The sequence below is a fragment of the Paramormyrops kingsleyae genome, chromosome 8 (assembly GCF_048594095.1).
Source record: "Paramormyrops kingsleyae isolate MSU_618 chromosome 8, PKINGS_0.4, whole genome shotgun sequence".
Taxonomy (NCBI): Eukaryota; Metazoa; Chordata; class Actinopteri; order Osteoglossiformes; family Mormyridae; genus Paramormyrops; species Paramormyrops kingsleyae.
The window spans coordinates 39,112,169-39,126,864 of NC_132804.1; the positions used below are offsets into that span (position 1 = coordinate 39,112,169).

Consider the following 14,696-nt stretch of genomic DNA (forward strand, 5'->3'; position numbering starts at 1 on the left):
AGCCGCAGTCCACCCTGGTGTGAGGAAGACAATGCTAGAAAGTGTCAATCCCTTCACACTGGCAGAAAAAGAAAAAATGCCCAAGGAAAACTAAGATGAGTGCAACAGGGCAGTCACCAACATCATTGTTAAAGGTTTGCTACCTTTTTTCTACAGTGGAGGCCCCTTGGTGGAGGTGAGTAAGCTCTAAAGGGTGTCGTTTTAATTTAAGGGTAGTTGGCCAATGTAGCCTACGTAATATTTTAGCCTAGATAATGTTTTATACTTTTATTGTAAGAAAAATAATGAAACCATACTATTGTTAATGCTTAATCTTCTAAGGTCAATTAGGGCGTTTTTCCACCGCACCAGGTACCGTACTTTCGGTACTTTCATAAAGTGTCGAAAGTTTGGTACTTCTTTCATGTCGGTTTTCCACTGGCGTAAAAAATGGTACCGGCGCTAAATGACATCATCAGTGACCGCCCCTGACTAACAGCCCAAAATTAAAACTAACAGTTGAGGCTGGAAAATGTGGTTTATTGTTATGTCAGCTTCTATCACAGTATAAGATTCAGTAAAATCCAAATCATGCTGCCATCAATTACGTTTACGTAGGTACACTTACTTTGGCTAAGCCAATCAAAGCAGTAAGAATTAGCTTACTGCTAATTTAGTCTTTTGAAAGCAAACAAATTATTTAATTATGTTTTTTGATTTTCAAGCGGCACTGTTCGGTGTTTCGTGTGTGCCCCATTTCTTCCAAGCGGCTTGGTATTACGGCGTTCCGGGCAATTCAGTTTCCCTATATTTGTCCTGTCTATCGGGAAATAATGTTTCCCCTAATGTTAAAGAAAAGAGGTGCCCATCCAAATCCCACTGGATCTGTTCATCCGACCATATGGCGATTAAAGCCTGTTTCCTCGTTTGTCCATCCTTCCATTTTACTTTTTTATATTTTTGTTTCTACTGCTTTTTATTTTGTTTCTCGCTGTGTATTTCAAAAGATGGCGGTTGTATTTTGTGTTTCAGCGGCAGGCTATTTGCATAACCAATCGACAGTAAATACGTTTGCAAGTCCCACCCCAAAGTACCGAAGTACCAAAGAAGTACCCCAACTGGTTTGGCACTTTCGGTACTCGAGATTTTGGTACTGGTACTTGACCGGAAGTCAATGGAAAAGCGAAAGTATCGAAAGTACCGCACTTTGTGCGGTGGAAAAGCGCCCTTACAGGTAGATAAGAACCCTAAACCCTAAGCATGTCAAATACGCTCATTCCTGCATGGCATGCAGCACAGAAAGAAAATGTCCAGAGAGAGTTGAAATTCATGATAGATGCAGCTGTGTCTGCCGATGGGTGGACCATGTTGGCACAGGACCACTACTTGACAGTTGCAGTCCACTATGTGAAAAAGGGATTCATGAAATAAAAAATCCTGCATACAAGGGCAGTGCACACATCTCAGACATACGATGTTATAGCCAAAGAGTTCACTGGAGATAATGCAGAAAGTATGGATGTGGCAGTGAAAAAGATGAGTATAAGTAAAATTAGCTGCTTTGCTCACACTCAGTGTTGCTGCTCAAAAGCTCAAAATACCACACCCTCAGTGCCAAAGTGGGTAGGAAGAATCAGAGCAATGGTAGTGTGATTGAAGAGGTCCAACCTGGCTAAACAATGTGCTAAGGGAAAAGCAGCAACTTCTCGGTAAATAGAAATCAAAATCCACCAAATTTATTGGCTAAATCAGGTATTAAACCTACAAATTACTACAAACGGATAACCAGTGTGAGACACAATATTCCTTTCTGTCTCTGTAGGCCTTCCAGAACATCTAGGTCACCCTGGAGATGAAGAACAGGTGGAACAGCCTGTTCCTAATGATGGAGCTTAAACAGTTCCCTTCCCTCCATGCAGCATCCATGGACCCTCGGTTAAAGAACTCAATGGAGAAGGACAGCTATTGTAGAGAGGGATGGAGATCAGTTTTGGCTTATTCCATTATCAGTGTTAGCTATTTTGCTCATAAGATTAATCTCTCTAATAAAACTGTGCATATTTTCCAGACTGGAGAGAATTTCTGATGAGGATTTCAGAAAAGCAGAAAAGTTTGTCAAAGTTCTGAAGATGCTTTATACTTCAACAATCTGCATCTCAGCTGAAAGGAGTCCAACCCTGGGTCAGATTCTGCCAGTCTTAGGGAAACTCCAGCACCACTTCACTGTTATTGCAGAGGACTCCTCTTTTACACAGATCATCAAGGATAAGATCTGGGGTGACCACTCAAAATGATACCAACTGTGTATCATAATCGTATTCATTTTTCAGTTGTTTTCAATTGGTATACTCAGAAACCTAATTTCTGTTCTATGCTCTTGTCTTGCAGGCTAAGAGCATCAAGCAGTTTTTGGAGGAGGGCACGACCTTGGACCCAAGATTAAAGACAAAAAAGTTGCAGATGCAGTGTGAAACAGAGTAGAGGAGCAGCTGATGAGTACTGCCCCACAACAGGTATTTATTCTAATTATTATCTTTTTTCCTCTTCCATGTAAATCAAATGTCAGGGTTTATGTAGGAATCCTAGAGTTGAATTTACTACCTTTTTTTTTTTTTTACTACCTCCACAATATTTTTTACTACCAACAACAGGGCAGTGGCCTTTTTCTTTTTTTTTTGGGAGGGGGGGAATCTTCATACCCATCATAAATATTAGGTAAATTAATGTTTAACTTATTATTAAGTATAGTCATTAAATATTGATTTTTTGTAGTGTCAAGTTGAGTTTCGTTTGTCCTTACCTTAACTGTAGCCCTTGGGTTATCCTAACCATAACCCTTAACCCCACCTAATAAAGTCAACTTGACACTTAAAACAAATGACACTTGACAATAGCCATAAACATTAATAAAATTTAATGTGTCATGTGACACACACACTAAGACAGACACACATTCTCACACACATAGACTAAAGTAGTAAATTATTTCATCACGGGGTAACTTGTAACAATAACTTACACTGTGGATTAAAAAACTGTCCAAAGAGTCCATGGAATGGTAATGGGTGGTAACCACTGGTATTTATTGGTTGATGCAACGTGAGCAGTGCTTGAAGTGGGAAAAAATAAGTGCAGGAACTCTAATTTTCCGACATTTGACATTTGTGCGGTGAAAAAAAAAATCAAGTCTTTAGGATGTGTTGGTTCAAAAACTATTTTAATTTAATCATTCTTCCAAGCAATAACCTATAGGCATAGGCTACTTTTTTCTAATTCACAAATGGAATACTGAAAAACCATTAAAACAACATGAACCAGACCAGTGTGATACTTGTAGGCCTAACAATAGACTAGGGCTAAAGCTGATGCAATTGGTTGGGACTCAGTGGATGCATATGATAGGGCACTGTCGTGGCTCGTGGGTAATGTAGTCTTTTATCGGTCATGTGATATTGTCTATTCTCGGGCCACTGTCGCTGCGTCGGATCAGTTTCAGTAAGTACCGGAACGCAGAAAAAAAGTGGCGGAACCCAAAAGACGAAAATACAGAAGTTCCGGAACTGCGTTCCGCTGCGTTCCGGCCCACTTCAAGCACTGAACGTGAGATAAAAGTTTGAACATGTCCCAAAATAAATCTTGAGAGAAGTTTAACAATTTTACCTGTATATACACAATACCTGTATTGTTGATAAGTAATTTCTTAAAATGTGGTGCAGTGCCGAATCGAATCATATATGCAGTCTTATCCTTGCCACGTGCGAAACTTTTAGCTATACCGGAGTCAGTGAACATGCTTCCGAATAGTTCCCCAATACCCTCATTCGAATTGTAAGAATGATGGCTAGCTGCGGTGTTCAGGTACCAGAGAACTTCAGCTCTGAGAGCTGACGTTGGTGACAGTAAGGTCTGCTGTCTGTCTGCTGCAGCCGTTTGCTGCTGAGGTGGTGTGATGGCAATGCTTGTGCTCGTAGCTGACATGTTTGCATTTGCCCCGTGGCCTGTACTACGAAGTGGGGTTACTGGCTTATCGGGGTAACTTTGCGAGTAACTTGATGACGTGTGGTGTAACTTCGCGATTAACCCGTACTACGAAAGGGGGGTAGGTTTTACTCGAGGCATGCTGCTATGGCAATTTACGCTATCTCAAACCTGCTCCGAGCAGTTTTTGTTCTTGGTTAAGTCAAGGTTTCTGCGTAAGCCAGCCCTATTTGAGCACCGCTTCGCCAAATTTAATTTCTCCGAAGACAATGCCTGTGTACCTGGATGATCTGTATGACATTAGAGCGAATCGTAAGGGGCTCTCTGTGTCAATATGTATGAAATGGAGCAATGGCATATAACATGCTTACAATGTATTAATTAATAACTGTTAGAGAGGGAGTTATTCTGAAAACCCATGGGGTGTGCATTGCATTGTTCCCTGTTGTCCACTGATCAAAGCACACTCCACTGGATGTGTCTTGTCTAGTTTTAAAGTTATTAACCCATTCATGTACTGTCCCATTGCACATTATACGGATACAATCGAACATTCAAAAATGAATTAAAATTTGTACGTAAAGCAATCTGGGAAACAAAGGGGTGTGCAACAGTTGCCATGAGCCCAAAATGCTAAACCACCATTCTCATTACAGCTGACAGGACCAATCTTATTAGCTATTAACACGATTTAGCACAAATCACGAAATGGTTTGAAGCGCAAAAATAATCGGTGTGAATCGTTGTCTGGGTACTGGACATCACAATTCTGTCATTAAAAATGCCCCACCTTACGTTAAAAGTTATTAAAGCCAGAAAACTGAATATGGAATATGAGGCTAACTTAACCGCGGTGAGAGGTTCCTAGTCGTTTTCTCACTACACATATGCTTCTGTTTTGTCCTGTTGTAAATCGTTTGTTTGTTAAACAATGGCTTACCTTCTATTAAGTGTAATATGAATAGACACCTTTTTCTTATTAGCTGTAAAACATAGAAACACGCTATTAAGTGGAGGCTAGACACAATAAATCTTTAGAGTAAAAATATAAATACATAGCCCTATGACTTGACATAATGTTTTTATATTTCATCTCGACTTGCTGCCATGTACGCTTTCCACTACTATTGCATTTGAAATCAGGTCAGTTAAGTTATTGTTAAAATTAGGTTTACATTATGAGTAACATCGCAGTAATGGAATTTTAGGGAGCATTACATTACTTAACAGCAAATAATAGGTGACTTCTGAATTGTGTCGCAACTGTGAGCCTTTGTATTTATTAACAGTATTTCAATTCTTTTCAGAAAACACTTCATAGTCTAATACTCGGTCGTGAGATATTTTATACCACATTTTATGACCATGAAAATGTACTTCTGCATTTACTCGGTCAGCAATATGTTGCCAACAAGCCTGCCTGCTTTTGCTGCCTGCAGTGGTATCGGACTTTCTTTGCAGTGTTGATATAAGCTCCTCATAACCCTACATAATGAGCATGCAGTCTTCTTCCATGAAATATGGAGATCACACCATGAGTCAAACGGTGACTTGCGCTGCTGAATGTGCTCCATTTATGTGAACGCGCGCAAACTCCAATGCAGTTAACACCGATGTAACAAATCAACTGCTTAACTGGTGTCGTAGTACTGATTAGCACCGATTGACACAACCTGATTTTGTCAACCCTGCGTTCGCAAATTAACTCCGGATTAAATATGATTTGGTTAAACCCCCTTCGTAGTACAGGCCACCGGTTCGTGTAGCATCACCGGACAACAAAATAAGGAACTGCTCCCCCCGTACGCGAATCCGCTGTTGATGACTGGCGGATTCTCGGTGAGATTTGATTGTGGTAACCATTGGCGGAGCGGGGGGGTGGCTTACTGGGCTTAAGCCCGGGTTGTTGTTTCAGAAGCCCAGGGTCTTTTGGAGTGTAATTTGTTTCATAATTAGATGCCTGACTGACAACTGTATAAAACAAAAACTACACACAATATTCGAAGCACATAGCGCACAGTCGTAAATTCCCCCTAATTTTGGTATGATCCGAGCTCAGGCACTAGGCGACTGAGCACAGCACTTACGCATGTGAGCGAGGGGGGAGAAGCTGCTGCCTGCGAATTTGCTGTAGGAGAAGTGCAGACAGGCAGACAGAGGAGAGCTTAAGTTTGACCAGGTACCAAAGCAAATCATTCGTACTGTACAAATAATGTAAATATGACGGTGTATCACAAAAGATTGATATCAAACTGATCACTTGACCCATATTACGTTACTTGCTGTTCGAGTGAATCAACAAATGGAGTCTTTGCTTACATGTGTGTTTATTTCATATTTTCAGTTGTTACCCTCCACGGCTAAATAAAGCACTCTAAATTGGTTTCAGTTATGTACTGATGTACACAACAATGGACATAAGGGGCTTCTTTCAAAGAAAAAACTCAGGTAAATGTTATTTTATATATTATGCTTTGTATGTTATTCAATATATTTCTATGCAAAACAAGAGGAATTTCAATACACAGCAGTATATTCACAGTTGAAATCAGATATTTACAACATACACTTTAGGGAAAAAACATTTTTTTTTACTGTTAATCATCAAACTGTTTTGTTTTAGATAAATAAATATTGAAATATCTTTTGAATTAGTTAAATGTCAGAATAGAGAGAGAGAGAGATGTCTATTTTCTATCACTTTCATCAAATTTAGGAGTATATATACACTACGTTTATTGTGTCTTTAATTAATAAGAAAACTCCAGACGATTCCATTCTGAGCTTAAGAAGCTTCTGATAGGTTAGTAGAGTCACAGCCTAATAAATCTTCAACTTCACAGCATGTTTTTCAGTCATTTCTAACCGCCCCCCCGCCCCAATTCCACATGCATACTACCCTTTGGGGCTAAGCCCCGGGTGTATAAAATGTCTGGCTCCGCCTCTGGTGGTAACGCCGTTCCAGGTTAGATTTAGAGTTTTTTTTGCATATACTGCAGAATGCTTTCTGGTCATTCCCCATGACCGGCTTAAGCCAGTCTTTAAATGACGGGTTATCAAGCCAACTTTTAGAAATCTTACATTTCCCCATTTCACCGCCAAGTGGCTACTAGCTCATTTCAGAGGCTCTCCTAATATCAACACGTTAGATCACCCTGGCACATATATTATACACTCACCTAAAGGATTATTAGGAACACCATACTAATACGGTGTTTGACCCCCTTTCGCCTTCAGAACTGCCTTAATTCTACGTGGCATTGATTCAACAAGGTGCTGAAAGCATTCTTTAGAAATGTTGGCCCATATTGATAGGATAGCATCTTGCAGTTGATGGAGATTTGTGGGATGCACATCCAGGGCACGAAGCTCCCGTTCCACCACATCCCAAAGATGTTCTATTGGGTTGAGATCTGGTGACTGTGGGGGCCATTTTAGTACAGTGAACTCATTGTCATGTTCAAGAAACCAATTTGAAATGATTTGAGCTTTGTGACATGGTGCATTATCCTGCTGGAAGTAGCCATCAGAGGATGGGTACATGGTGGTCATAAAGGGATGGACATCTTCAGAAACAATGCTCAGGTAGGCCGTGGCATTTAAACGATGCCCAATTGGCACTAAGGGGCCTAAAGTGTGCCAAGAAAACATCCCCCACACCATTACACCACCACCACCAGCCTGCACAGTGGTAACAAGGCATGATGGATCCATGTTCTCATTCTGTTTACGCCAAATTCTGACTCTACCATTTGAATGTCTCAACAGAAATCGAGACTCATCAGACCAGGCAACATTTTTCCAGTCTTCAACTGTCCAATTTTGGTGAGCTCGTGCAAATTGTAGCCTCTTTTTCCTATTTGTAGTGGAGATGAGTGGTACCCGGTGGGGTCTTCTGCTGTTGTAGCCCATCCGCCTCAAGGTTGTGCGTGTTGTGGCTTCACAAATGCTTTGCTGCATACCTCGGTTGTAACGAGTGGTTATTTCAGTCAAAGTTGCTCTTCTATCAGCTTGAATCAGTCAGCCCATTCTCCTCTGACCTCTAGCATCAACAAGGCATTTTCGCCCACAGGACTGCCGCAAACTTGATGTTTTTCCCTTTGCACACCATTCTTTGTAAACCCTAGAAATGGTTGTGCGTGAAAATCCCAGTAACTGAACAGATTGTGAAATACTCAGACCGGCCCGTCTGGCACCAACAACCATGTCACGCTCAAAATTGCTTAAATCACCTTTCTTTCCCATTCTGACATTCAGTTTGGAGTTCAGGAGATTGTCTTGACCAGGACCACACCCCTAAATGCATTGAAGCAACTGCCATGTGATTGGTTGATTAGATAATTGCATTAATGAGAAATTGAAAAGGCGTTCCTAATAATCCTTTAGGTGAGTGTATATTTTTTAATTACGTGAAGTTAAAACACATAGACAAATGGGAAACTGATAATATATTGAGGTGGATGATGAAAAATTTACTACCAAGTCAAATTCCATTTACTACCTTTTAGTACCTTTCAAGGGCCTTAATTTTGTTTGATTTCATTTACTACCACGCGGACACCCTGTATGTATATGACACCTGTAATCTGTTGAATACATAATAAAGGAAAATGACCCAGGCCCAGCAGGACACTGTAGAGATAGCTGGTAACTGTGATGACAACTCATCTGATGAAGCCACACTGTAAGAACTACAGAAAAGGTTCAGGAAGAGATAAGGATCTACAGAGGTCTACCATCTGTACTATCCTCAGTGAATTCAGTGACTTGGTGGTGGTACATGAAGGACACTCGGCCAGTGCTTTCAGACTTGGTATCTCTTTGTCATAGACAAATGGGAAACTGATAATATATTGAGGTGGATGATGAAAAATTTACTACCAAGTCAAATTCCATTTACTACCTTTTAATACCTTTCAAGGGCCTTAATTTTGTTTGATTTCATTTACTACCACGCGGACACCCTGTATGTATATGACACCTGTAATATGTTGAATACATAATAAAGGAAAATGACCCAGGCCCAGCAGGACACTGTAGAGATAGCTGGTAACTGTGATGACAACTCATCTGATGAAGCCACACTGTAAGAACTACAGAAAAGGTTCAGGAAGAGATAAGGATCTACAGAGGTCTACCATCTGTACTATCCTCAGTGAATTCAGTGACTTGGTGGTGGTACATGAAGGACACTCGGCCAGTGCTTTCAGACTTGGTATCTCTTTGTGCAAGTATCATCCACACCCCATACATTTTCTACTGCTGGGGATATCAGGTCTGTTGATTTTTCTGAAGAGAAAAACTGAGTGAATGTGTCATGTAAGCAGCAGTGAAAATTGGAGTTGCAGTTTTTGCACTGAAAAATACACAATTACATCTATTGTAACTTTTAGACAATGTTTATTTATGTTAACAGATGTTCATCTTGGGGTTTGTTTTTATGCCGAGTGGAAAAAGTTCAGGTTGAAACATTTTTTGTTTAACCACAATGTGGTAAATAGGTTAATTTTTTATTGAACTGCTTTGAATGCCCTATTGACCAGAAAAATAAAACAATTGTGTTTCGATGATTAACATATTTTTGTTGTTGTTGAAATTGATTTAGGAACATATTGGTATTGAAAAAAGTATTGTTCAGGAACCAGTATCAAAATCAAGGTCTTGTTCTGGTACTGGTATTGAAAAATTCCCAGCCCTAGAAATGGTCCAATCAAAGTGCAAACCTCAACCCAATTAAAATGCTGTAGCAGGTTCTTCAGAGAACTGTGCATAAATCTCAATGAACTAAAGCAACACTTTAAAAAAGAGTGGTCCAAAATTCCTCCACAACCATGCAAAACTGATAAAATCATACAGAAAATGATTATTTCAAGTTATTGCTGCTAAAGGTGGTTGTCCAAGATATTGAATCATGGGGTGTACTTAGTTTTTCACACATGGCTTCTCAATTTTGCCTTCATTTTTGTTAAATAAATAATGACATGGTAGAATATGTTGTTTCACACCTCCAGTTAGATTTAAATAATTTTAGAACCTGGTAAGGACCAGATGATTTTTTACTATGTGCTCATATGTAAAACCACAAAACTGAAAGAGAATGTACTTTTTCCACATGATTGTATACTAGGGCTGGCACTTCTTAACCGATCTTTAAGCAATATACCAACAGTCATTCAAAAATGTGAAAACTATAATTAACCCATTCGAATTTTAAAATGTCACTGTAGCCAAAGGCACATTAGACTGTTGTAATTTTGTTGTTTGCTGTCTACAGAGCCCCTGAAAGGTCAGGGAGGAAAGATTTTTTTCAAAGTCCTGTAAACTATGGGGGACAATGTTTACCATGTAACTTTAATATTAGGTGTTTTTATACATATTTATTAATCACTGCACTGTGTCTATTCTCCACTAGGGATTTTAAGCAAGGCAGCTCGACTACTTAACGTGAAGTGCACACACGCATACACTGAAATATATTAAAAACAATGAAATGTTAAATGTTACAGCTGGAAAACTGCACATGAAGCAAAACTATCGCTGTTTTGGAGTTAAGGTTTAAAATCGAATCTGCTTTCTGGAATATTTCAGTGTAGAGCCACATATCTTCACATACATCATCTAGCGAGAATACCAGGGAGGTATATCCAAAAGTGGCTCTGTTGTAATATCTTTCAACAAAAACAAGCAACAGCTCTTGGTTTTCCAGATTTCTTTACAGGCAATTTTTTTATTAATGTTTGTAATATATTTCAAAGTTTGTGTATAGACTTCACATTCAATAGCTCAAAAGTTCAAAAGTTTTGCAAGGGACTGCAAATTATTTAAAAAATATATTTTTGACCCTGAACTTTTAGGGACTCCATAGTAATTTATTTAATAATACTGTATTGTATACGGGATGTTAATAAAATACTGGACAGATTGATTCTGTGTTGCATTTTTTTTTTTAGTGGGGGGGTCACAGATATTCAAATGTATTCCAACAAATTACGTGACATTTGAAATTCGTTCGAACCCGATTTCCTAATTTTTGAAAAAAGTGAGAGCCCTACTATATACTACCACAAATTACAAATACTCCACGTCAAAAGAAAATGCCCCATTTCATAACACTATATTCCAAGCTTAAGTTTATACATTTTTATGACCAACTATTATGAAAGACCTCTAAAGATCATGTCCATCTAGATTTCTAGAAATCTTACTTGATTTGTGTGGAGGTCTGTGGATCCATTGCTCTTTCGGGCATAGTTACTCCGCAGGTTACCCAGGAACCACCATGGCAGCCCTGTCAGATCCCATTCATCCAGACTAACATCCAGCTTTGGCCGCTTGCAAGCAGACCTAGGGACACCATCAAGAGACTCTGAAAGGAAAAAATAAATTAGCATTAAATGAGTGACATCCATAAGCAGGAAGCAGAGGGACTTTAAAAGTCGTTAATTTCGTAATTTCATGAATGCTTCTGTATTATTCATAGAAAGACGACAAAATTCTGAATTTACTGAAAAAACAAACATTAACCCTCTCAAGGCAGGCGTTGCTGATTTGCAACAGTTACAAACTAACTACCTTATTACCCCACATACATATTTTATGAGTTTTTTTTACTCAGAAGTACCACAGGACTTGGTTGTCCTGTCCTGTTACTAAAACTTAATTTGAGCCTGAAAGGGTTAATACTGCAAAAGAATGTGAAGTCCATTTCACCCTGCCTTCACCATGCCAATGATTTTGATAAGTGCCATAGGCGGTTATGGATTAAGAGCATCAGAATTCAGGAATATCCCTATCACAGTATATTAGGGGTGTAATGGTACAAGAATTGATTGTGTGCCATTTGGTTACATCATTTTTGTTTCGGACAGCACAATAAAATTTATTTTATTACGTTATTTCTTGACACCTAAACTCTGAAGTTGGTTATGGTTATTGCTAGTAAATCAAATATATTGGTGAAGCAAGAACTTGAAGACCCTCCCACATCTCTTAAATCAGTAGCTTGGGAACATTTTTGCTTCTCAATAAATTGCACCAACACTGGCGACAGTAGTTATTATAACTGATAATAACAGTCATACAGAAACCAGGTTGTACCCGACCCATACCATGAGGAGACACTAGTTGGTGTATCTGACAAAGAAGGAGAATGATGGAGTGCTGCGTCAGATGACCTGGCCTCCACAATCACCCAACCAAAACCCAACTGATATGGTTTGGGATGAGTTGGACCGCAGAGTAAAGGAAAAGCAGCCAACAAGTGCTCAGCACCAATGGGAACTCCTTCCATTCCCATTCTCGGTCAATACCTCATGAATATGATTGAGAGAATGCCAAGAGTGTGCAAGACTGTCATCAACACAAAAAATTCTTTGAAGAAATATAAAACAAATTATGGTTTAACACTTATTTACTGCATAATTCGACATGTTTCTTCATTGTTTTGAAGTCTTCAATATTAATCTACTATGTAGAAAACAATATAAAGAAAAACCATGGAATGAGAAGGTGTCCAAACTTTTGACTGGAAGTGTACATCATGATTTACTATGTGCTAATTTCTGCTAGCACATCTGTGAGAATCACTGCATTATGTTAGCATCAAATGCTAGCAAAATTAGCAGTAGTTTACATAAATTTGTATTACAAATCCATTCCTTAGTAGTAGGTTGAAGGTTTTCAAGTTTCCAGTTATCGGGAATGCATCCAAATACAGTCAAATACAGTGGAAACTGCTTACAGAAATATCACTATAAGCAGATGATCATTATAACTGATTTTCTTCCTCCCGTCTTAGACAGATTACCATGTAATAGACATTTGTACATTTATGACATGAATATAAAGTAATAAAACAGACCGCTTCACTATTCACTCAATGTTATTCAGTACAGTGGTGTCTGCGGTTCACAAACGCTGTGGTCTACAAACAATTTGGTTCGCGACCAAAAATTTTGTGAAAAAAATGCATTGGTTTGCATACAAAATTTGATTGACGAACAGATTCCTCGACCAGATTCCTTTATACTAGTGTAGCACCGGCGGGGTGTATGTCCCAGCATGCACCACATGCAATTATAAATAGAAGGTCCACAACAGGCACCCAACAAGCACCAAACCTAAATACACAAACGAGAAGCACAAGGTTGTAAGATGCTGAACTGCAAGATGCACACACGCTAAATACATGCGAGGATTGGATCAGGTACACACAAGACACAGGCAAACACACACGCAACAATAGGGAAACGCAACCATTAACAACAAAACAATACAAGGATTAAAGACTGTTAATAAAGAGTGTGATTTCCCCACCATGCAAATCACCATGTCTCGCTCTGCTCCCGCACTGCCCCAATCCGCCCGTCGCCACACTATATTGTGTTTTTCTGTAGTTTTTACTATAAAAACCAGAATATTAACAAAAAATATTATTTGGTAGGCTTGTGAACAAATTAATCGAATTTCAATGCTTTCTTGCGGGAAAAATTGCCTTGGTTCGCATACAAATTGGTTCACAACCACTTTCCTGGAACGGATTGTGTCCGTGAACCGCAGGCACCACTGTATTTCAAAATATAGTACAGCTGTTTCAAATGCTTTTCAAATTACTGTACTGTAACAAATTACTGAACTGTGACTGAAAATGCTAATTATAGCTTTGCTGGGGTATCGCGGCTTGTTTTTTGCGGTTTGATGAGCATTAGCCTCAAGTAGCTAGCCAGAAGCAGATAGATTAACGCAAGGCAAAGTAGGGTGATCAAAGTTTTAAAAAAAAATAAAAAAAATCTGCAGTTTTACTATTTCCCCATGTGTTGTCATGTTTAAAAAGACCCAAAATGAACACTGTAAGCAGACTACTTGATTACAATAAGTGAATTATTTAATTTGGACTAGTGCTGCATGATTAAACTAATCGCAATCGCGATGTCAGCTGGAGCGATTGTATAACCGCAAATGGCTGCAATTTAAATAAAAAATGTGCGTGTGTAAATGTGATAACCTATTCTCTGTTTACATGCCATCTGCTCATTATCTACGCCCATAATAAAGAGATGACCAAGAGATGTTTAGGTGGTAAAGCATGCACAGTATATGGTCACATGATTACTTGGTGTGCACAGCAGATGGAAATGGATGCTAACGAGCAGGCCGAACTGGTGACCAAAAAAAACGCAACCTCTTATTTGGCGATATTTTGGATTCAAGTTCAGTGATACTGAGCAGAAAGAGGTATTGTGTAAAACATGCTAAATGAAAGTCGCTACATCACGCGGCAACACAACAAATTTGTATCAGCACCTTAAACAGCACAGAGAAAAGTATATTGAATGCATGATCGCAAAAGCCCTGACTAGTAAAGACAGCTGAAAGTAGGGCTGTGCAATTAATCGATTTTCGATTTCGGGTCTCAACGATCACAAAAATGGTGTAATCGAAAAAAACGATTATTCACTTTTTTTTTAAGTTATTTTGACCTGCGTTCTGACGCGCACGCGCATCCGCACTTTCGCCCTTCCAGAAGCCCGAACTCTCTCACTCTATACTGTCAGCGAAGAAGTTGCGTATGTGGTATCTGATCGCATTTAAAAATCAGCGTGAAGATGGCAGAAAAAGAGCAGCCACAGAAGTCTTTGGTCAACAAAAGAGGTAGAAGCAATTCTGTTGTTTGGGAACAGTTTGGATTCGAAGAAGCGGACGTGGATCAAAAACATATTAGGTGCAAGATTTGCTACGCG

General features: G+C 39.2%; 1 protein-coding gene across 2 annotated transcripts in view; it reads right to left on the reverse strand.

Moving 5' to 3' along the window:
* mdm4 (MDM4 regulator of p53) overlaps window positions 1-14,696 on the reverse strand; it is a 62,991-nt gene that overhangs the window by 12,047 nt on the left and 36,248 nt on the right. For both annotated transcript variants that reach the window (XM_023795782.2, XM_023795784.2), the window contains one exon: window positions 11,163-11,323. In XM_023795782.2, coding sequence (XP_023651550.1) covers window positions 11,163-11,323 — 161 coding nt within the window. The remainder of the gene's footprint in view (window positions 1-11,162; window positions 11,324-14,696) is intronic.